The sequence below is a fragment of the Patagioenas fasciata genome, chromosome Z, assembly GCF_037038585.1.
Source record: "Patagioenas fasciata isolate bPatFas1 chromosome Z, bPatFas1.hap1, whole genome shotgun sequence".
NCBI classification, from domain to species: domain Eukaryota; kingdom Metazoa; phylum Chordata; class Aves; order Columbiformes; family Columbidae; genus Patagioenas; species Patagioenas fasciata.
In genome coordinates, this window is record NC_092560.1 from 1064648 (window position 1) to 1088030 (window position 23383).

At 43.3% G+C, this 23383-nt stretch overlaps 2 protein-coding genes across 2 annotated transcripts in view; one reads left to right on the top strand and one right to left on the bottom strand.

Moving 5' to 3' along the window:
- Window positions 1-20758, bottom strand: part of RHOBTB3 (Rho related BTB domain containing 3) — a 35887-nt gene extending 15129 nt beyond the window's left edge. The window contains exons 1-8 of the mRNA XM_071802217.1: window positions 20620-20758; window positions 19634-19806; window positions 19237-19453; window positions 11052-11244; window positions 8159-8310; window positions 6255-6366; window positions 5064-5432; window positions 1769-1881 (exon numbers count right to left, since the gene is read on the bottom strand). Coding sequence (XP_071658318.1) covers window positions 1769-1881; window positions 5064-5432; window positions 6255-6366; window positions 8159-8310; window positions 11052-11244; window positions 19237-19453; window positions 19634-19635 — 1158 coding nt within the window. The 5' untranslated portion in view covers window positions 19636-19806; window positions 20620-20758. The remainder of the gene's footprint in view (window positions 1-1768; window positions 1882-5063; window positions 5433-6254; window positions 6367-8158; window positions 8311-11051; window positions 11245-19236; window positions 19454-19633; window positions 19807-20619) is intronic.
- Window positions 19634-21052, top strand: LOC136114810 (uncharacterized). The gene is made up of 2 exons (XM_065860401.2): window positions 19634-19656; window positions 19843-21052. The coding sequence occupies exons 1-2, from the start codon at window positions 19634-19636 to the stop codon at window positions 20789-20791; spliced, it is 972 nt and encodes a 323-aa protein (XP_065716473.1). The 3' UTR covers window positions 20792-21052.
- The last annotated feature ends 2331 nt before the right edge of the window (window positions 21053-23383 follow it).

Sequence of the window (23383 nt, forward strand, 5' to 3'; positions counted from 1 at the left end):
GCAGCCCCCGCCTCCTGAAAGCTGTTGTTATGAGGGTCTCTTCGACCCAGGGACAATAGATGCCGTCCAGAAGATGTGTGCTCACCTGCAGCCTCGGTCACACGTGTTCCCCACCTGTTCCCTCAAACAACGGCCAATGAAAAGGAGCATGCCCAGGAGCTCACCAAGGGTCCTGAGGTCACCCAATGGACCAGAGAGAGACCCCTGAGTGCTGGACACATAAGCGCTGACAAAAGAAAGCGTGAATCTCTCGAGCCTGCGCAGTACGAGCCTGGGTTGTGAGACTGGCCTCAAACAATGGGAACAGGGCAGGGTAAAGAAGCATAAAAGGTGACTCCAGAATGGCCACCATTGAAGATCTTCCCACCAGAGGATCCCGACCCATGGGGGAGGACCGGCCGGACTGCACGGGACCGGAGACCAGAGGGAGCTTCTGGAACTGGACTGGTGATAAACGCAACCTCATTTCTCATCTTTACCTTTACTTTTCCACGTTTCTTTTAATTTTTCTTTTTCTTACTCTCTCTCTCTATCGTGTGCCACTTTATGGACAAATTAATAAAGTAGCACTGCTTGATTGAATTATAACCCCTTGGCGTTTTCGTTGCCTTAATTTTGCGCTCTGAGATGAAGGTAAAAGAGCCATCACGAGTCCATCGCCGAACGAACCGTGACACTGTCACGCAGAATTCTCCTCCAACAATCTCAGCGTGCTCACATCAAGAGCCTCCAAAACCCAGGATTTCCACTTAGTTTTTCAGTTTTGTGTTTCTTACTTTAAAAATCGAACCTAAGCTACCAAAAGGAACACCGCCAGGATCATAGTGCTAAATCGCAACAAGCGAAATTCCAGTGCGATTGAATTGACGTTTAAAATTTTGTCTAATTTATATAATTGATTTTTATAAGGAAAATGTCAATTTTTATCTAGTCCCCATGTCTTCAAATAAATACTTCTAAATATGAAATTAAAGTACCTCAAAGGCACAACAAAACCACAGAAGAAACAGCGGCTCATGCTTATTTTCTTAAAAGTTTTCAGGACTTTCCAAGCCCAAGCCTATGAATGTTTTAGCTGTGGACACTCAGGACTGGAAAGCCTACAGCTGAGCAACCCGAAGCTTAAAACAGCTAAGAAACATTTTGATTTTCATATTATCTCAAGACGTTCCAAGTTAATCTCTCATTTAATTCGACAGAAATACTTTGTGCAAGTTCTATAGTATGAGGGAATGTATGAGCTCTATCAGCAAATGGCTGTTAAAATTTATTCTATATTGTAACTTTTTATTAATGTAATAATGTGACACAGGTCACATTTTACTGTGAAGTCATCTGCTGAATTAAATACATCGAGCTATAGACAGATTTCCACCCCACAGCACTTACAAGAGGAACCAACTCTCCTGACCTACTGCAGAAACGTAACTTTTGGCACGTACTCAGGAAAGCCAGGCTTTGCTGGGCAGCTTCTATTAGGTGAGAATTAGGAGCACATGATCATGTTGTTATACAACGTGCAAAGCTCTGAATATGAGCAATACTCCTAGGACAACCACTTATGTGTTACCAATTACATTAATTCTGCACATCAGATCAGCGTCTCTGTGTTTCTATTTTGTACTTGTCTGTGAACAACCCACTACTGAAATAACAAACTGGGTAAGCCAGAGTTTAAAAATGGACTGACAAGGAAATCTTGCCTGCAAAACAATTTCCCCAAAACTGAAGTAACTAATAACAGTTACCCCAACATTGTTAGATGTACCTTCCCCGGAGTTTTCAGGATGCATTTAACTTTCTCAAGCACTTGTTCAGTTTCTTCTGGATCCTTCAACTTCTTTTTTATATCCTCTTCCAGCCGTTCCCATTGGAAAGCACCTGCCATAAGACCAGGAAAAGTTGGATTGCAAATCAACAAGGCACCGGCTTTAGCAGGCAGAGAAAAACAACATCCACGGAAAACAGATCCTGCAGAAACTCTATTTTTTGCACATAGTCAGATGTTTTTGCTTAGGAAGGGCAAATGCAACTCTCGCACAATAAAACCTCCCTGGTACTTTTACAAGAATCCAATTAAGTACAGAGAGATCAGAGCATCTCCTTCGCTTTCAAAACTGATTTCTCGATTCGTCCCAGTTCGATCACTACATACTGCATTCTGAAAATAATCCTGAATGTTTCAATATTTATGGAAGTTATCCAGCTTCTACTCCTATTGCTGGTTGGATTGCTTTGCAGGTGTCTGAACCAGAAGAGCTTCATGCACAGCCAGAGTCTGAATAGCGGTATCTAAAAAGCCCAGCAAGTTTGCAGTGCAATTTGTTTATTTCTTGGTTTTAGAGTCAAAACCTTGATATGCTTTTGGAGTCCTCCCCAGCTTTCTTGGAACAACTGGAAGTGTTGGTTGACATTAAAATAAACATAATTTATCCTTATACATTTTGCTGGAGCAAGTCTCAAAGACACCATGGGGTTTTTTGGTACCTTTCAGCTCTCATCCCCAGGGCTGTGCAGCAAAGAAGAGTCAGAAACAGAAAAAGCTCGGGGTAAAGCACAAGCCAGCCCAGTCCTGGAAGCTGCAGAAAAGACTAAAACAGCACATACAGCATCCAGCGCCTTTAGCATTGTCAGCTCCTATGTGTACCATAGGGATGGTGTTCATAACCCCATGGGCATAATGTCGTGGTCCTGCAAGGCTGAAAATGATGACACTGCCTCGTGACCTGATCTCTTCTCAGCCCATGCATTAAACATCTTTGAAAGACATCGTCACCTCTCAAAGGTGCCAAACAGTGCAATGACCTTCACCAACAACCTTCACCAATGACCTTCGCCAATCACCTTTGCCAATGACCTTCACCAATGACCTTTGCCAATGACCTTCACCAATGACCTTCACCAATGACCTTCGCCAATCACCTTTGCCAATGACCTTCACCAATGACCTTCACCAATGACCTTCGCCAATCACCTTCACCAATGACCTTTGCCAATGACCTTTGCCAATCATCTTCACCAAAGACCTTCACCAATGACCTTTGCCAACGACCTTCGGGTCGGGAGCTGTGATGCACAGCAGAGTTCCGTCTACAACCGTGCAAAGTTTCCCACCTCTTTGGTTGACATAAACAAAACTAAAATTAATACAAAGAAAGCAGCAGACACACTTTCTTTCACCTGCTGAAATTCCAGGTTTAATCCTCTATTTGTGATGCCAGTAAATCAATCCATTCACGTTGAAAAACTTCTGTATCTGTTCTTTATATTTGACACTGGTTTGGAAAGAACTGGAAGGGATGTTTTCAATTACAAACTCCAGCTGAAAGCTGAAAGAGTCTCTCTTCTGCCTTCATACACCAGTGTCTGCATCTCAGCTACTAAGCAGAGATTGACTAAACTTCTTTATGGATGCAGCTCTAACAATCTAATAATATAATTATTTGGGACTTAAAAATTGTAGATAAAAGCAGAATGCACCATTAAAAAACTGTCTAACTCTTTCAATAAATACATGTATATATTCTTACGTGCTGACAGCTTGCAAATTATTTATTAATTAACAAATTACCATCACGCACTTCCAGAAAAATAAAAAAAATCTCTTTCACCTCAGGATTCCTGAGCAACATTTAGGTAGAAAAATATCAGTTTCATATTAACAGACAACTGGGATTAGTCAGGTGAGGTCATTGATCATTGCCTGTACTGAATCAGCAGCAAAACACATGCAGAGTGTCAGAGCCCCCTGCAACCCCACCAGCTATCACTGTTTTCAGCAGCACCATGCGCAGAAGAGAAATTACTTCAGTTTTCCTAAGTCACCCTTCACTCTCATCGATGTGATCAGAAGATACAATCATTTAAAATAATTTAAAAGCCCACCGTCTGCAACTGTCACAAATTCTAGATGTTTTTGGCAGAGCTTTTGAATAGTATTGATGTTTGGTTATGGACTTAGTTCGGTAAAATTTTGTATTTAATTTGTGTTAATTAGATCTGGAATGACAACTAATTCAATTTTCACTTCATCTGGGTGAAGGGCTTTTTTCACATAGACATTGTTGACCCCTCTGCTCCGCTCTGGTGAGACCCCCCTGCGGTGCTGGGCCAGCTCGGGGTCCTCAGCACAGGACACACATGGAGCTGCTGAGAGGGGCCAGAGGAGCCCCAGGAATGATCCGAGGCTGGAACAGCTCTGCTGGGGACAGGTGAGAGAGCTGGCGTGTTCAGCTGGAGAAGAGAAGCTCCAGGACACCTCAGTGCACCTTTCAGTGCTTAAAAGGGGCCCATGAGAAAGATGGGACAGACTTTAGAGCAGGGCCTGTTGTGACAGGACAAGGGGTGATGGTTTAAACTAAAGGAGGGAGATCCAGGCCAGACATGGGGAAGGAATTGTTGTCCTGAGGGTGGTGAGAGCCTGGCCCAGGTACCAGAGAGGTGGTGGATGAACCATCCCTGGAGACATCCCAGGCCAGGCTGGACGGGCTCTGAGCACCCTGAGCTGGTGAAGACGTCCCTGTCATGGCAGGGGGGGCACTGGGGAGCTGGGGAGGTCCCTTCAACACAAACTTCTGTGATTTTATGATCATAATCACAAGGTTAAAATAAATGTAGCAACATGTCAGAACATCATCTCCCAACAGCAAAGATGTGTTCCTTAGGTTGATGTGCATACTCCTCCATGAGCCATCAACTCCTCCATACTCCTCCACGAGCCACCCAGGTGGGGATTGGGCTCTTCTCCCAGGCAGTCAGCAATAGGACAAGGGGGCATGGGTTTCAGCTCTGCCAGGGAAATTGAGGCTGGAGATCAGAAAGCAATTCTGTGCAGAGAGAGTGGTCAGCATTGGAATGGCTGCCCAGGGAGGTGCTGGACTCACCGGCCCTGGAGGTTTTTGAACTGAGATTGGACATGGCACTTAGGGCCATGATCTGGTCAATGGACTGGAGTTGGACCAAGGGTTGGACTGGATGATCTTTGAGGGCTTTTCCAACCCAGTCCATTCTGTGATTCTGTAACTGTAGGAGAAACGAGTAGCTGGAATCGTTCCTGGGGTTACCTGAGTAAATGAAGTGAAGGATGTCCGGCAGACAAGAGCAGAAGACAGAGTCCTTCACCACCACCCTCACCGGTGGGACGCACGGCGGGACACCACGGGGGGACGGCGGGAAGGCGGCCCCAACATCCACGGCGAAGAGGCTCCGCGCCGTCCGCACGATGGAGGCGTCCGGGATGTCGGCCGGGCTCTTCACCTCGAAGAGCAGCATGAAGAGGGGGCTGACGGAGCAGAGGATGATCTTGTGAGCCTCCACCACCGTGCTCAGGTCTTCGGAGTAAAACGCCACATCCGCGCACTGGCAGCAGCAGAGCAGGTTGTGCAGGTCCGCGTCGTAGTGCGAGGCTTCGCCCTTCAGGATCGGCATCTTTTCTGTGGAAGAGAACGAGCCGGGCTGTAGAGCTGAAGACAGCATCAACCAACACACAACTCTGTTCCCAGAGACCTGATCAAATGAAACAGAATTTTTGAAAGAAGTATTCAACAAGAAAGTTTCTTGAATGCCATTTGAATATGTTTAGTAAAATACTGCAAAAATGAAATACTAAGTCTACTAGTATAAGAAAAAAAAAAAAGGAATACTTAGGTCAGCAAAAAATGTCCATCCTTTTATAAAAACATTTAGACCTTGAAAGAAACCTTGCCTGTGAATCCCAGACCTAAGGGTTCTGAATGAATTTATAGTACATGTGAAAAGAGACAAATACATATTTAGGGTTAACTAATTGTCAGTAATTATTTCACTGAATAAACGTATTAGATGCTCAGAAATCATGTGCAGGAAATCACATGCTGGGGCATACACCACTCTCCTGTTTTATTCGCAGAGAGCAAAAATATTACTTGATGATATTGTAGAACAATAAAGCACGATGTAATTATGTAATGACTTATAATTTGTATGCAAAGCTTTACATTAATTCACCATTGCATCATTTCATTGAGCGCACCAGAAAACCATGCCAAGTATATTTGTATAAAATAAATTATAAGTCCATTGCAGTGTTGCATATTTCTACACAATTGTCCCCAAATTAATTAAGCCAGCACTAGTAGGTGATGTAACTAGAGCAACATTACCAGAACAGCTGATGACAGATAGCACAGCTTATAGTAATGATTACAAAGTGTTAATTGAGCAAAGAACACAACACACGTGACGAACGATACCAGAGACCAGACATCAGCGAGCACCTGGCTGTTCAAGCTGCGGTGGTTGAACTCGGTGACACTTCTGCGTCTTTTTCCTTCTCTTCATTTTTTCAGATGACTTCTGGTTCAAACTTTGGATCATAAAATATTCCAGCTAAAACACAAAATGTATTTTTGAAAAACCCTGCTTATTTAAGAGCAGCCTGGAGATCAGACTAAGGACAACGAGTGGGTGCTGTATGCAGGGCTGAGGCTGTTGCCTCTATGAACGTCATCCAGGAGAATCCCAGCACCTCTTTACCAGGAGCAGTTACCAAATGTAGTTGGAATCAGCACAATTTCAAAGTCTATTTTTTCCAATGTTGGTCATTAATTGTATTTAATCTTCCCACAAATGACACCTGCACAGATATTCAATTTACTGCCTTCCATAGATGCTAATTACAGAGAAGAATGAGACTTGATGGATAACAGTCAGGTGCAAGTGATGGAAGTGACAGAACCACATACGAGCTCTTCAGCTTGCAACAAACCCCAACATGCAAAGCTACTGTGTCCTCTGAAAAAATCCCATTACAGGGTGGTCTTTGTGGGCAAGGTTTGTTTCACAGGCTGCAAGTATCATCCCTGCAATAAAAAATTACCCGAAGGGAAATGATCCCTTTTACAGGAACGAAGAGGCACAAAGGGTGGTTCAGCTCGAGTTTATGCACGTCTTAAATGCTTTTATCACCTAAGGTATTACTGTAGCACATATAGTGCTTTCTAAAAACTAGAAAAATACTCTGACTGGACCAGATGTTGAGTGAATTCCCCATTTTTAATTTGGAATAAAAAGATCCAATAACAACAGACCATCTATTCCAATTTATCATCAAACCCCATGGAAATAGACTGTACTTACACACCAGCGACAACAGCACAGACCATGTGAAATTACTGTGCTGAAAGAAATGCACTTTTTTGTTCAAGCTCAAACGCCATTGGGAAAGAAACCAAAAGGTCCAAAATAAGGCTGGGGTTAAAACACCTTACAACTGCAAATGAAATATCAGCGTGAAATAGTTCTGTGGGGAAGACAAGTCTGAAAATCTGTATTCTGAAACAGCTCAGTGGGCTTCCCTGCCTTCAGGAGAGTGGAAAAACAACAAGTTTATTAGAAGTGGGACATTTTAACAAGCTTCTCAGCTTATGCCTTGTTCAGTGTTGCTGCAGCTGACTCCAGGGTCTGCTCAGGGTTGCAAAACTGTCTCATGACTGAAAAACGAGCAACCACAATAATATACTAAAAAAACCCCAGGCAATTCAACAGTCTTACCTGTCTTACTTTACAAGTAGAAAAGCTGTGAGAGTTTGAGCAGTTACAATTAAAAATGCCAGAAGATTATGGAATAGTTTGGCTTGGAAGGGACCTGTGGAGATCACCCACCCTGCTCCAAACAAGATGCTTCTTCAAAGTGGGATGGCGTTGTCCAGAGCCTCATCCAGTTGAGTTTTGGTTATCCCAACCCAGTAAGATAAAAGGACAGGAATAGAGGCAGGAAATCCTTGCAGTGTGTGCTGTGAGTTTTCTAAAACTTCCTAGAAGGTAGTTAAAACTAGAAGAACTTCAGTACTACATATTCAGCTGGAATCATAGAATAGCTTAGGCTGGAAGGGACCTCCAACCCAACTGCCATGACAGGGACATCTTCACCAGCTCAGGTTGTTCAGAGCCCCGTCCAGCCTGGCCTGGGATGTCTCCAGGGATGGTTCATCCACCACCTCTCTGGGTACCTGGGGCACCCTCATGGGGAAGAATTCCTGCCTAATATCTAAGCTAAACCTGGCACCAGTGGGAACCCAACCTTGGCTCATGATCTGCCTCCGCTCTCCAAAGCTTTGACATCGTCCGTGCACCTCCCATGCGTCCCACCCTGCTTTCAGCCCGGGGGTTTCCCACTCACCACTCCTCCGAAGTACTTCTGTATGTAGAAGTCATTGAGCGTGTGCAGTTCGAGGTACGTGGCCCCCAGCTCCTTGGCCAGCTGCACTCCCTCGGAGGAGGCGACACAGCTCCTCCGGTCCGAAGTGCACAGGGGACAGGTGCAAGTCACTCCTGGGGCAAAAAGTGACCAAAAAAAGCCATTTTGTGTCAAATAATCCAGAATATTTATCTTCCTAAATAAGTATAAATATGTGTTGTTCAGGAAAAACAACAACAACAACAAAACACCACCAAAAAAACCCAAACCAGCCAACAAACAAACAAAAAACACACCAAAAAAAACAACCAACCAACCAATCAACCAACCAATCAACCAACCAACCAACCAACCACCCAACCAACAAAACCAAAAAGCCAAAAAAACCTCCCCAGAAAACAAAAAAGAAAACCCACCCACCCAACCAACCAACCAAAAACAAACAAAAAGGAACATGGAAACATAGTATTTTTATAGCAAGAAATCTACAATTAACACAAAAACCCCCCAACTTCTGTTTCATTAGCATTGATTCACACTCAGTTTTGCTAAGGCAGAGAAACCAAGCAGCACTTCCAGAAGCCAGGTTTGGCTGAACCAGTCTGCAGGTGTTATCGTTCATTAAGGTTTCCCTTAAATTTGTTTAATTATTGTGGCCTGCCCGTGCAGGAAACATGTACAGCAATGGAAGGGAGAAAGACTGCAGTCCTGGCTGTTACAGGCATGTATGTACTGCAGAATATTATTTCATTATATATATATACATACAATTTTTCAAGCCAAAATAGGTGTTTTTTAAAATTATGCCAGTTAACTGATCAAAATCTGTCAGCCAGGCTCAACTTTGCCTAAAGTCAGTAAGAACTAAAGCCAGGGATGAGCTCGCAAATGTGCTGCGCACGTTCTACATTAATTTTCCCCACTCAAACCTATGGACAATGTGCAACAGCACAGCTTTTTGAAAATTCCTTTCAGCAACGCCACTTGCTGCTACAGATCTGTATCTTAGTAATTTGTATGAGTAAACGGTTGTGTTCTCACATGCCTCCTAGAAACAAAAGGGCTCTGTGTGTGCACAGCTCCAGCAGGGCCCAAAGAGAAAACGCGACTGGAGAGCATGAGTTATCCCGCAGTCACGTTATTTAGGGAGGAAGACAGGAAAAAAAGAATTGAAAAAGAAAAAAGTAGAAAAGAGAAATTGCAGTGGTCGAGTTGTTCATTTTGGTGATATTGTGTGCGAAAACAAAAAGTGCACAAAAATGTGTTAGGGAAGACAAATATTAGTTCAGTGAGATCTTGCCTTTAGAAAGGTAGATGTATTACCTTTGTATAAATCAGAGTATAAAAATGTTTTATCATCATCAGCGAATTAGTAAAGGGAAGAAAAATAAAGATTTAATTATTATGGAGTTCTTTAATAGTCCTTTCTCAGTCCCTAAGCAAAAAGCTATATAAGTAGGCTCTCACAAAGCTGAGCATTATGTCCACATACGATACACTTCACACAGATTCATATTTCTTCATGCATTATAAAATAAATGTCTACATCTACATCCACCATATCCCTTACTTATAGCAGTAGGGATGCTCAGAAACACTTGTTTTAGTCAAACTCGTAAAGTAAAAGACAGAACTGACAGCTGCAATTTTGAATAATTGCTTTAGGAAAAAAGGGAAATAAAAAAATCAGACCCACAACTAAAAAGGTCATATAAAAATCAACAAAAACACAATGCAAAACATTTGGAAATACAGAATAAAGTCTGTATGTCTGTTCTATGGGTATCTCTGGTGTTCTTTCTGAATGTGATCTGCCGGTCAACAGACAGAGGTTACTGATGTCTCACCAAGCCGTGTGTTCTCCCCAGCATGGGCACCCTCAGCTGATGGACACCGTGCAAGCCCACGTGGTCCTTCCACAGCCAAGTGGCTTTGATGCTCATATTGATTAGAAAGCAACAACACAACTTTGTGCTAGATAAATATTCAGTGTAAAATCAATTCGCATCGATCTCATAGCAGACGACTGACCAGCCTGGATGCAGCGGTGTGCAAACACATAATCCATACCGCAGCCACACCGTATCTATACCACAGCGATGCTGCTGTCATGCGGCAGCACGTGGCACCTTGTGGTACCCACCTTTGTGATATGTCCATTCATCCAAGGACTTCCTACAGAACTTCCAGGCTTTCCCCACCCCCTCTCCAGCGGTTACAAGCTGATGGACCCAATCTCATACACTGGAGATATTTTATATCTGAGACACAACTAGAGAGAGTTTATAACCATAGGGTTCAACTCATAAACCCAAATGTGCACCCAAAGTATTAGATTTAATCCCAGCATATGGTGGCTTCAGCACTCAAAATGAGCCTATGAGAAGGATGGTAGCAGACTTTAGAGCAGGGCCTGTTGTGACAGGACAAGGGGTGATGGTTTAAACTAAAGGAGGGAGATTCAGGCCGGACATGAGGAAGGAATTGTTGTCCTGAGGGTGGTGAGAGCCTGGCCCAGGTACCCAGAGAGGTGGTGGATGAACCATCCCTGGAGACATCCCAGGCCAGGCTGGACGGGCTCTGAGCACCCTGAGCTGGTGAAGATGTCCCTGTCATGGCAGTTGAGTTGAAGGTCCCTTCCAACTCAAACTGTTTTATGATTCTATGATTCATTCATTGACAGGATTAATTAAGCATAATGTTCTTGCCAATACACCAGTTTACAGAATCATAACACACACATGCATTACTGGCATCCCGGCAGACTAATTGTTTCTGTCAACAACTTGGAAAAACAATCAGCTTCTGTTAAATTGCAGCATCTCTCACTTCCAAGCGAGGTTTTAACTGTTACTGCAGGAGACTGGGTACATACCATTTTTTCTGGCACCAATGGCAGAAATTATTACTGGGACCGAAGAGTGGTTTAATGCCTTTTTTATCATTGGGATGTAACTCTCCTTGAGTTCTTGAAATGAAGTCTTGTCATTGACAGAGTATTTAATCACAATAATATCAGCTCGTCCAATGAGACTGCGAGAGGTGTACCAGTCACTGTCGAATATATCCTAAACAGAAAACACACAGATCAATAATTTCCTGCCTATAAAGGAAATGGTGAACTATTCAACAGCCTTAATGCAAAACCTTACAGAAGTATTTGTAACTGATAACTTAATCTCTTATTTGAAGACATGAAGCAAAGAGCAGAATTCATGCTTTGTAATTTCCTTGTCTGGAGAACAAGTTGTCCATTATAATAAACAGTAAATCTCTTTTATGAGTTCAGGAATTCTTCAGGAAGAAGAAAAAAATAGGGTTTATCTAGGAATATACTTTGCAGGAAGAAACTTTACTGGTTTAATTACTTAACCTTTCAAAATCTTTTTAAGGAAATAAAAGCAGCTTCAGTCACAAAGATTTGCAGCAATTTATACTATTTATCACAACATTTTAGGGAAGGGGTTACGCCAAACTGTGCCGTGTACCTATGAACTTTTAATCCAAGTTTTATCAGTTGGGTATGATTATTATCTGCCTCACAAGAGCTTCCATGTAGCTTTAACAAGTGTTAATGTCTTCAGGGTAAGGACTTCAATCACATAACTAACCTTTCTTTTCTGACTTCATATTCCCTTCCTTATTGATCTGTGCTTTAAGTGTAAGACTTACACTGGAAAATTATCTTGTATCCTGTTAACTTACAACTGTGCTGCAACTACATTTAATATACAGTTATCACTTGTACTTTTGCCGTGACAACTGTGATTTTACCACTTTTGCTTTACCTAAAGGCAGCTCCTAACCACCAATGAAATCCATGGCTTTGCACACACGCTGCATTGGAAATTCTTGATGGAAATCTGGAACTGTCCAGTAACTGAAAAATCAACTCAAGAATCTAAAATATCATGATGACCCCTTGGAACAGAGAGACCTTATTGTGGCCGTTCGATACTTAAAGGGGGCTTGTAAGAAAGGTGCAGAGACTTTCTAGGAGGGCAGTGACTGGAAGTGACAAAGAGGACCCGAAGTTTGGCTTGGAGATGGCCAATGTGATTTTTGAAGGGCAGGTCACAGAAATAAGAGCATTACAAATGGGAACCGGAGAAACATATAAAATATTGTTAGTATTCAAAAAGTGACTTGCATTGTCAATATAATTATTTTTGGTCCCTTTAAAAGAGTCATTGTCTGAAATCTGTGGTGAACTAGTGACAGTGTTCTTAAGTATAAGAGGTTGCATGAACTTGATGGAAATGCATCAGCTGGCAAATATTTGTGTAGACTGTCAGTGCACATAGTACCCAATTGAGGTCTTGTCTTTACAAAGAAATAATTCAGAAAATAAACCTGTAGTATAATATGTATTCCCATTAGTTTCTTGAGTAGATGTTGTGTACTAGGAAAACCACAGAAGACTGTTACAACAAATTATCAAGAATAGCTCTCCAATGATTCACCATGTTCACAAGAGCTTTCAAAGCACTGCCCTTGATATTTGTTTTTTCAGTTTACTCAGTTAGAGACTATTATAATCCCAGGCTCAGGAAAATCACCACCAGCATTTAACAGAATCATTTAAGCTGTGTGAAGAATACAAAATTAAAACGTAAACACAAGTTTAGCACCTATAGCAGTAAGACTACCAGCTACAGTGCTTTGTGACAGTCAGGTAGACGGGCATTTGCAGAACTTGATTACATATTCCATCAAAAATTGGGAATTGCTTTAATATGTTTGAGCTGATGAAGACTGCAACAGTTTTTAGCAGGGTTGGATATATTTAATGAGACAGAGGCTTAAGAGAAAACTACTATACAAACAAAACAATAATATAGGACATTTAGGCAGACAGAAAACATGCCTGTCCTTCTGCAATTCACTTCTCGCTGCCTGTCTTCAAAGCCAGCCCTGGTTTGCACATGCTCATCTCTGTGAGCTCTGCAATAACCAGCAGCATTGCCGCTGAGGTTTGGAGCCCAGATGTATAAATATGCAAGAATTCTGATATGAGTTTAAGTATTAATAATAAAAAAACCTTTATGGAAGCTTCTTGCAGAATGTAATACGTATTATTCACACATTGCGATGTGTTCGTGAATGGTTTGTAGCTCCCTCTGTTTTATAACAGAGCTGAATGTCTAATGCATTATGACACCATTTCATGCTACAAAACAGAAAGATTTGGGGAAAATTTTGGTGAATATGAGCACACCCATGCCTCAGGAAAGAACCTTCTTGTTGATGGGAATCTCAACAGAGTACATTGAAGCAGACTCGTGTTTGTGTGTGCATGCTCAGGCATATAGCAAAACTGCACCTTAAGAGGTCCATATCACATAGCAAATTAAAAACCAAAAGCAGATTTTTTTTTTCTAGTGAAAACAATAGAATAAGAAAAGCAGTTGTATTTTGGAAAACAAAACAAGAAGGAAAAGAAAATACGTTCATTCCCCGACCCTTTTTGTACTTAACCCAACTTGCCGTGTTTCCATTTCTGCAGGTGGGGGGAAATCTAGCAAAACCCTTATGAAAACAGCCACTCAGATGTGCAAACATTCTTTTTTTTTTCCCTTTTTTTTTGTTTAACTATAGGGGAAATGGATTCTGCGGAGATGTGGTGATGCTGTGACGGCTGCCCAGGTGTGCGTGGCTGCAATTGCGGCAGCTTGTGGAGGTCCGTGCTTCCCACCACCGCCCTGTGCCACGACTGCGTGTCTGTTAATCACGTCACAAAGAATTTTACCACAGTTTATGAAGTTCTGGTGTGGACTGACACCACTTTCCCCGGGTAAGAGCCAGCCAGGGGTAAATCAATAAGTGAAAAGCGCAGAATGCGCCAACCAACATCTCACAACACATGATTTCTGTTACCGTTCTGCAGTTTCCCTGTGCCCTCACATATTAGATTTAAAACCCTCAAAAAGCCCATTCTTGAAGATGGATGCCACACTTAAAAACACAGAGGAGAAAGGTGCATTTCCAGAGGTCTTGTTGCAATTACTTTCATTTTACACCAGCCTAGCATAGCCTGTTCTGTGCTGCGAAAACCCTCCGGATCTCCCAAAGCATCACTGAGACAGAGCCTCTGGACCTTCATCCAAGGTAAGCTAATTAAATCAATTATCACTTTTAGGGGAACCTTCATGTAAAAATTGCAGAGAAAATTCTGCAGACGATGAACCACACCGCAGTTTGGATTCAGGGATAACCTCAATTCCAGGCTCCAGCTATGAAATCTATGTAGCGGCTGTTCCTCATCATGCTTCCTGCTCTTACCATGTTCCACTTCCCGAGGCGGCTATTGACAAAAGGAAGCAGTAACTGCATAGCTAAGGTTATTATAATATGTCCTTATTAATTATAATTACCCTCCTATTGCTATTCCTCTCAGGACTTACTAGCAAAAAAGCTCCATTCTTTCATTGCGCATCTCCATTATATGCATTTCGTAATATATTCATGCCATTATTAAAGCTACTTCTCAAGCGTTAACACTGAAAATAAAACCTTCAGAGGCAACGAAGACACGATTTTCCTACACGATCACATGGCCCCTCAAGAGGACAATACTTGCTTTGTTAAATACAATTTATGAATGCTGTCATGGAATGGCAATGAAACCCACTGTGCCCCTGCATTGCCCACACTCTTTCTAAATGCCGCTGGTAAACGTCCACATGTCCAACAAGCCCAGCGCTTGGTCTGGGGCAGCAACGACAGCAAAGGTTCCTCTGAAATGTATAATCACTCAGGTCCGCAGAAGAACAGACTTTTCAGGTCTGGTTTCCATAAGCTGCTCGTCCCCTGAACTTTGCATAGAAGAAGCAGCTCCTTCAGAAATCGAGGGAATTCAGACCACAACCCACTTTTGTTCTTCCAAAACAGCTTTAACTGGTTGAGTTGACCCAGAAACAAAATTAATGAAGGCTAGCATTGTCTGCTGTTGTCCCCTCTCATAAAGCAATTTAATAATGTTGGTAGAAAGCAGAAATAAGGAGCACAGTAGGGAAAATAATTTACCACGATACGATCACTTGTTTTAAACCGCCAGCCTGAGACAGCCACGCTTAAAAATGTGAAAGGGTGACACACTAAAGAAATGAAAAGTTGCAAGCTATGGTTTTGTAGCAGTAATATGACCCAGTTTCTAGAAGTAAGAAGTAAAATTTAGAAGTGGATCAGACTCCTCTACCTTGAGACACATTAATGTGTGGCCAGACTGGCCAGCAAAGGGAGGAGCCAGGTAACAGCACCATGGGTAGGTGAGAAAGCTCATTGGGTTCAGTTGGTGTAATAAAAAAAAGCAGAAAGATGTGAAAAGACTCGTGGAAAGAGGTTGTTGAAAGTAAAAATGTAAAAAAATTATACTGAATTTGCAGTTAATATATTTGAGCACTATTGAGTTCCAGAGCAGCTACCAACACATCACAGCATCGGCCAAATCCAGCACTGGGTGCTCTCCAAACCTCCTCCTGAGACATTTATGGTGCTGGGAACAGGGTGATGACAGCGACTCTCTAGAAACTACGCAGTTTTTGTGAACTAGGAGGAAATTCTACAAATTCTGGAAGTATTGTTCTCTTGGGAAAGAAAAACAAACAAACGAACAAAACCACAAACAAACAAACAAACAAACAGTAGCTCACTAAAGAAAAAGTTTAAAAGGACAGCAAGACTCCCCAGCCCAGGATTAAAACGCTTTTATCCTTATGGCACAGCTCCAAGCAAGAGAGCAAAGCACGAGAGGTGGTGTGGGTAGGGGACACTCGCAGTGAGGTTTTCATTCTGCCATTTCTTTTCCAGCGTCATAATGAAGTGAATCAAAATACACATCACAGCTCCAATGCTGGGCTTCATGCTGAAGTCGAGGAAGATTCACTTGTCACCAGACATTACGAGTTTTGCCTGCACTTCTTCTACAGTTCTTGCTTGCACATACACAGAAGCACAATAAAATTTGGTTTACAAAGTGGCTGAAGCTGCAAACTACAAGCAAGCCAATAAAAGAGCAGCTCAGTCCCAAAGACTCTCAAATCTTGTATAGAGTGTTAAATAATGCCAACTTTTTAAAAACAAATCTTGAAATTAATCTTGAAAATTACTCCTTGTAAGTTACAAGCTCCCATACTGAAGCCTACCCCCCCAAAAATGAGCAAAACTGGGACACGTTAGTTCAATGTGCTTTATCAGAGCACAACCCAAGCATTCATTAGCAACTGATCAGCTATTCAAGTCACAATATTCAGCGTGGGTGCTATCACACATGTAGGTTTTCCCCAGTTCTTTATGTCTCCTCTCACCCTGGGTCTGCATTTTTTGTCAAAGCCTCTTGCAGCCACGTGAACCAAGGTCACGGGTCCACTTGGTATCTGTCCCCTGCACATGGGAGGTATCACCACGCAGCTTTGCAGCTCAGGACACAACGGGCTGTAGTGATACACCCAGCGATGGACACACAGAGATCAGCGTGGGTTTGGAAGGAGTGACGTTTCGCCCGCAGATTTTGAAAATTAAGCTCTACCACTATCTCTACAACCCCGTGTCATCTGCATTAATGATAACATCCTCCTCAAGCTCAGCACGTCCACCCTGCACCCGACCGCTCCGTGGGAAAGAGCTTCTCACAACATGCTGCTCCTGTTTTACTTTTACCAAGAGTCCTTGCGTCTCATCCCTGCAGCTTGGCAGCCACATTTGGTCACCCCAAATACGAAATACCACCCTCCCGTGGCGGTGCTCCTCCATCATGCCCAGGGGGATGATGCCACCACGGTCCAGACCTTTCATGCTTCTCCAACCCATCAGTGCACAAGCACTTCGGCAGCTGCTGAAAAACCCCACTGCAGCCCTTTCAAAGAGACATAGCACATCGTAAGAAGTCAAATATCATAATATAATCAGGAAGAGATCATCTCAAGCCACTCTTGCTGTTGACCCCTTCTGTAGGCTCAAAAAGTTGATCAGTGACCTGGGTTGACTAAGACAAGTGCAGCAGCAAACAGAAACATGAGCAAACTCACTCTGTACCACAAAATATCTCACAAAAGGGTCCCCCCAGGCACTGGGGAGCTCTGCTTGGTAAAGTCACATCCACTCTGCTTTTCCACGCTGATAAATGTAGAGGACAAGGAGCAGTTGGGCATTCTGGAGTTTGGGGAGTCACAACTTTGAGTTGCTGGGTTTATGTCTAAGACTGGCTTACCTTAATTGCACGAACTTAATCTAGAACAGATATAAATCTCTGGTAAAGTGCACATCTGCTTTTACTTTATGCTCAGGTGATAGAGGTAGAAATAACATGAGGCCCACCATACCACCAGCTCATGCTTTAGTAATGTGCAACAAGAACGTTTTTCCATGAAGAATATGACTTGAGGCAACATCAATCAACATTTGGAATTGTCCTGTACCATTTCCCCCGACTACCAGAGGAACACTCCTGAAATAACCACCATGTCATGGCAAACCTCAAGCATCCAGACTATGGAAAACAACGCTGTTCCACCCAACACTAGCAAGGACAGAGCCCAGTCCTCCTGCAGAGCCCAGTCCACCTATCCGAGGGGTCTTCTACGAAGAGAAAAGTGCCAACTGTTCTTCACCATTCCCAGTAATAAATCTCTTGCCAGCTTTAGCTGAGAAAGGAAAAACCAAGAGACCTCAGAAAGGTAATGCTTCAGACAATCACAGGCCAGCTTTTGAAGGGCAAAATGACAAGTTCTGCAGAACTGAAGAGCCTTGTTTTGCAGAAGAGAGAATGTAAATTAAACAACACAAAACCACATGAACCGTGTCTCCAATCTAGGTCCTTTCTTCGCCCTTCTCCAGCCATCCCTGCCTAAATTGCCACCTCCCTTACCAACCCCCCATTCCTCTGGGACACCCTTTGAAGTCCTACACCCTCCCTTTGTATCCAGGAGCTTCTGCTTATTGCTGCGCCAGCGACTCGAGCAAACCACACGTGCAGGTCTCGTGGGGCCTCAAAGGTTAAAACCAGGATCCCCCAGCCCATCTGAACCGGCGCTCGCAAGCACAGCTGACGAAAAGGTCTGAGAAATAGAGAACAGGACCATTCGCTTTTAATGTGACAAACTCCTGATTATGTATTTCTGGAACTGCCAGGATTCCTGCGGATTCCAAAAAAAAGGTTTTCCTTACAGAACTGCAAAAATCAGTCTACGGATAGAATTATGGAGCTGAAACTGATTATTGTTTTAGTTTCCAAAAGCTGCTAACCTTATTTTTTTTTTTTAAGGCTGCTAAGTAGTCACTAAATAAGTTTTAATTTAGATTACCAGTATCATTTCCTACCTAACGATTGATCTGCTCATACTCATAACTAAGTTATCTCACTTACTAACAAAAGTGCTGACAACCTGGAAAAGTGCCAAGATCGCTTTTGTCTACCTTCGAATTAAGGAAATAATGTTAAGATGTGAGTCTTCATTATTAAAATAAAATAAGATAAAATATAAAATAAAATGAAATAAAATGAAATAAAATGAAATAAAATTAAATTAAATTAAATTAAATTAAATTAAATTAAATTAAATTAAATTAAAATAAAATAAAATGAAATAAAATTACTCCATGTGCTGTATTTTGCAAAATATCAGATCTTATAACCTGCTATTTTTCAAAGCCGGAAAGCTCACTTTCTTTTCATTTTTACAGAAGAAAAAGAAACAGGTAAGCTTTGTTTTATTGTTGATAAATACTTGAAAAGAGTGCTTATGATGCAGCGTCACATAAAAGGGATCCTTGTTTACCCCTGAATTATCTTCAGCCAAGTTTTCACTCAACAGCATAATTGAAAATATCACCTGCCTACAGGGGGGGCGGGCAGTGGTTTGTTAATGAGAAACTTTCTGCCGCACCTTCCAGACTTTGCAGCACTTGCCCTGCTTACGTTTTATATGCTTTTTACCATTTGCAAGGATGAAAATATGAACAAAATCCCACAAGAACGGAAATTCTTCAAATTTAAGATTTGCACTGGATGGGGACAGCTAGCGCTGCTAAGCCTGGTGAAAAGGCGGGGGCTGATCTCTTACCCAGACTGGACAGTCGTGCACCACCAGCCCGACATTTCCGAACACGCAGGCTCGGTACTCGGTGGAAGCGGCGTTTCCGAGGTGACCGGCGGACAGGCTGCTGTCGGTCTGCGAAATGAGGGCGCTTCTCCTGAGGTAGCTCCAGATCAGGCTCGGCTGCTGGTTGTCCTCAGAAAACCCGTCCCTTTCGTTCCCCAAAGCTACAATATTAACCGACCTAAAGTTTTTTAGAAAGTAGTAAAAACGAAGCTGTGTTAGCGAAGATGAAAGGCGGGGATAAGCGAAAAAAAGAAAAACAACACCCTTAAACCAAAACTAACATATTAATGCTCCCGAATCCTCTCCCTCCCTGGATCCTACCCTCCCCCCCGCCCAAAATCAACAGCAAAACACATACATGATCTCAAATCCAACAGCAGGGTGAGAGCAAAGTGGAAAAGAAACCTGGAAACGCCGCCTGCATTACAAATCCGCGGCCGGGCGGGCGGTCCGTCTGTCTGTCCGCTGTTTGTGCCCGCGCTCAGCCCCGCTCGTCCCCGCCGCCCCCGGGGGTCCCGACGCGTACCCCCCCTGCGAAGAGTCGGGGTGACCCGGTGCCGGTACCAGTGGCGCCGGTACCAGTGGCACCGGTACCAGTGGCACCAGCTCCAGCAGTGGTACCGGTACCGACAGTACCGGCGGTACCAGTAGCAGCAGTTCCAGCGCCAGCAGCAGTTCCAGTAGCAGTGGCAGCAGCAGCAGCAATACCAGTACCAGCACTACCAGTACCAGTAGGACCAGCAGCAGCAGCTGTACCAGTACCAGCAGGTCCAGCAGCAGCAGTGGTACCAGTACCAGCAGTAGCAGCAGGAGCAGCAGCGGTACCAACGATACCAGTACCAGTGGTAGCAGTGGTACCAGCACCAGCAGTAGCAGTACCAGTAGTAGAAGTGGTACCAGTACAAGAAGTAGCAGTGGTACCAACACCAGCAGGAGCAGCAGGAGCAGTGGTAGCAGTACCAGCAGTTCCAACAGCAGCAGTACCAGCAGCAGCAGCAGTACCAGTACCAGCAATACCAGCAGGACCAGTGGTAGCAGTACCAGCAGTTCCAGCAGCAGCAGTACCAGCAGTAGCAGCAGTACCAGCAATACCAGCAGGACCAGTGGTAACAGTACCAGCAATTCCAGTGGCACCAGCACCAGTACCAGCAGTAGCAGCAGCAGCAGTAGCAGTACCAGCAACACCAGTAGGAGCAGCGGTACCAGTAACAGCAGCACCAGCAGTACCAGCAATTCCAGCAACAGCAGCAGCAGTACCAGCAACACCAGCAGCAGCAGTACCAATATCAGGAACAGCAGCAGCAGCAGTACCAGCACCAGCAATTCCAGCAGCAGCAGCAATACCAGCAATTCCAGCAGCAGCAGTGGTACCAGCACAGGCCCGGGCGCTGGTGTCCGCGTTACTCAGCAGCTGCCGGTGAACCGGAGGTGCCCGGGGATGCAGCGGCCGCTCGGTCACGGCCATGGCATCCTGACGTCAGCCGGGGAGCGGAGCACGGGCCACGGGCTGGGCTGACGTGTCTGCGGAGCCAACGCGCTGCAGCCAGCTCAGCACAGCAGACAAAGGCCTCCCGAGCCCTGCGGGAGCATTCGCAGGGCATCCTGCGCAGAATAACACCAGCACCGCGGTGCCGGGGCAGTGCCAGCACATCTGCACCAAGGGCTGTCACAGCTGGAGGAAAGCAATGCAACAAATCCTCCGTTAAAGTGTGGGTTTTTTTATTTTTTTTTAGGTAAATAGTATCTATTCTTTCAATGTTAAGCTGACAATTTCTTAAGTGCCTGTGTAGATTTTTTTTTTAGCATTTGTGTGCTGTTTAATGCGTTGTTTTAAAAAAAGAACTATCTCTAATTACGATAAAATAAACATAAATACCTGGAACTAAATCCATTCTAAACTGGCATGTTATCTGTCAGGTACCACTACACGCATTAGAGGAAAAAGAGGGAAACAAACAAACAAAACCAAACAAACACCCCCCAAACAAACAAACAAACAAAACCAAACACCCCCCAAGCAAACAAACCCCCCCCAAAAGCAAACAAACAAACAAACAAAAAACCAAACCACAAACACACAACACCAAGCAAACAAACAAAAACCATCACAGAGTAAAAATATCTTAGGCACATTTCATGATAAATAAACACCCTCTATTATGCCAACACATCCCACTGGCAAGAAGTTATTCAGCACAGGTCTTGATACAATTATCAACAGAATAATTAACAGACCTTTGCCTGCAATGCCCCGTGCTCTGAGAAGAAGGTACCATTGCACCATTGGTGAATTTGGGAGATGATAACTGATGTCGCTGCCAAAGTTTTATACCAATTTTGTGTTGATTGGCTGGGACATTTTTGAAGATCATAAGCATTAGTTGTTTGCTAATGAAGTCATGTATTAGTTTTTATATTTTTATTATGAAATCTACGGGCTTTATTGACACCAAAACTAAACCAAAACAATAAACAAAACACCACACACACACAAAGCCCAAGGAAAACATGAACAAAACCAAACATAAACCAAATAAACAAAAATTACCAACCTTTTTGTTTCCCCGTGTTTCATCACATTCCCATTTCTTCCGCTTTTCAATCTCACTTTGCGTGGGAAAGTGAAAGACAAATGACAGATGGGGATTTTGGTTTTGTTCCCTCCCCCCTTTAAAAAAGAAAAGGTTTGGATCCAGGTTTCTCTGGTGAGTTAAAAAAAATCAATCAAAGGAAAACACTGTTTTTTCCCCCAGATTATCCTCAGACCATGTTGTATCATCCTCTGCATCTCAATCTTCAGTAGCGTCCAAACGCTCCCTATATGAAGTTCATTTAATGAGAGACAACATAGTCAGAGACATCACACCTTTTCCACCATGACCATTTCTGTACTTTTTAAAGGGCAGTAAATATCCTCTGGAATCCCTAAATTTGAACTTTTCATGGCCTAGATGTTGAAAATGAGGGAACGTTTGAGATAAATGTTCTGTACAACGCTAGTGAACAAAACCTAGCGCAGCTAAGTGCGCACAGACACAGATATATATACACACATATATTTACATGCATTTATACATCCATATCCGCAGACAAGCACACACATAGAATTGTAATACCGGGAAAAAATGGACTGGTAAATAAGGCAGCCCTAGTGAGAGGTGACCCAATTAACACAAACAAACTCCAATTAGCACAGATTAGTCGTTGCTGCAGAGCTGGCCCTGCCGGAGGGCACGAAGGGCAGAGGTGCCAACAGGGCGCAGGGTCACAGGAAACACTTGTTTTCCTGCCCCTCCTCCTTTCAGCCCCCTGGGAAGATAATTAGGACTACACAAAGCTTTAATTCTGGCACATTGTGCAGGTGGTGGATGTGGGATGCGTCTCACCTGGTGAGCAGCGCTTAAAGCTTACAGGCTGAAATGCTGCACTCTTTTAGTAAAACTTCAGCAATCAGAAGATTTAAAACAGCATTTATAAAGCAAGCATTAAAACTGGATGAAAACGCTGCCTGTTCTTCTGTGAAAGTAGGTCTGTTGCCCCATTTTTGCCTGCATTGCTGAGAGACTGCGGAATATTTTTCAAACAGATGAACAAACGCACAAAAGAAGCAAATAAGTTCACTTTTGCAGGGTAATAAATATCACGAGCTGAGAAGGTGCTTGGTGCTGCTGCCTCAGATGCATTTTGCAGGTTACATGGGCACTGCAAGGGAAAGCCATAAAAGATTGTTTGACAGAGAGAAGAGGATTATAGAGGATTGTTTGACTGTTCCCTGTTTGGCAATCTGGAAGCTGAATACCCTATGACCAGCAAACGTTGCAGCCAGCAGGCATTTGCCATTGCTGCCGACATACAACGACAAAACTGCAGAAAAAGGCGTCTTTGACAGGGCTCAGAAGACAATGGTTTGCTTGAGCTTGTGCATTTTGCACTGGAACATTATTATTTTGTTTCAAATTATTTCTGTTGAAGATCTCCAGCGAGTATCTCGGATAAAACAATGGAAACAAATATGCAGTTTTTGCTGACAAAAGGGTAATTATATTTTCCACAGCAAGAGGATGACTGCAGCCAAGTCAAGGAGGAGAGTTTTTTCCTTTCCAAGCTT

Coding starts and splice junctions, on each gene's coding strand:
- LOC136114810 (XM_065860401.2), top strand. CDS start 19,634: ATGATCTCAAATCCAACAGCAGG. Junction 19,657..19,842: donor ATCTCAAATCCAACAGCAGG/GTGAGAGCAAAG, acceptor TGCCGGTACCAG/TGGCGCCGGTACCAGTGGCA.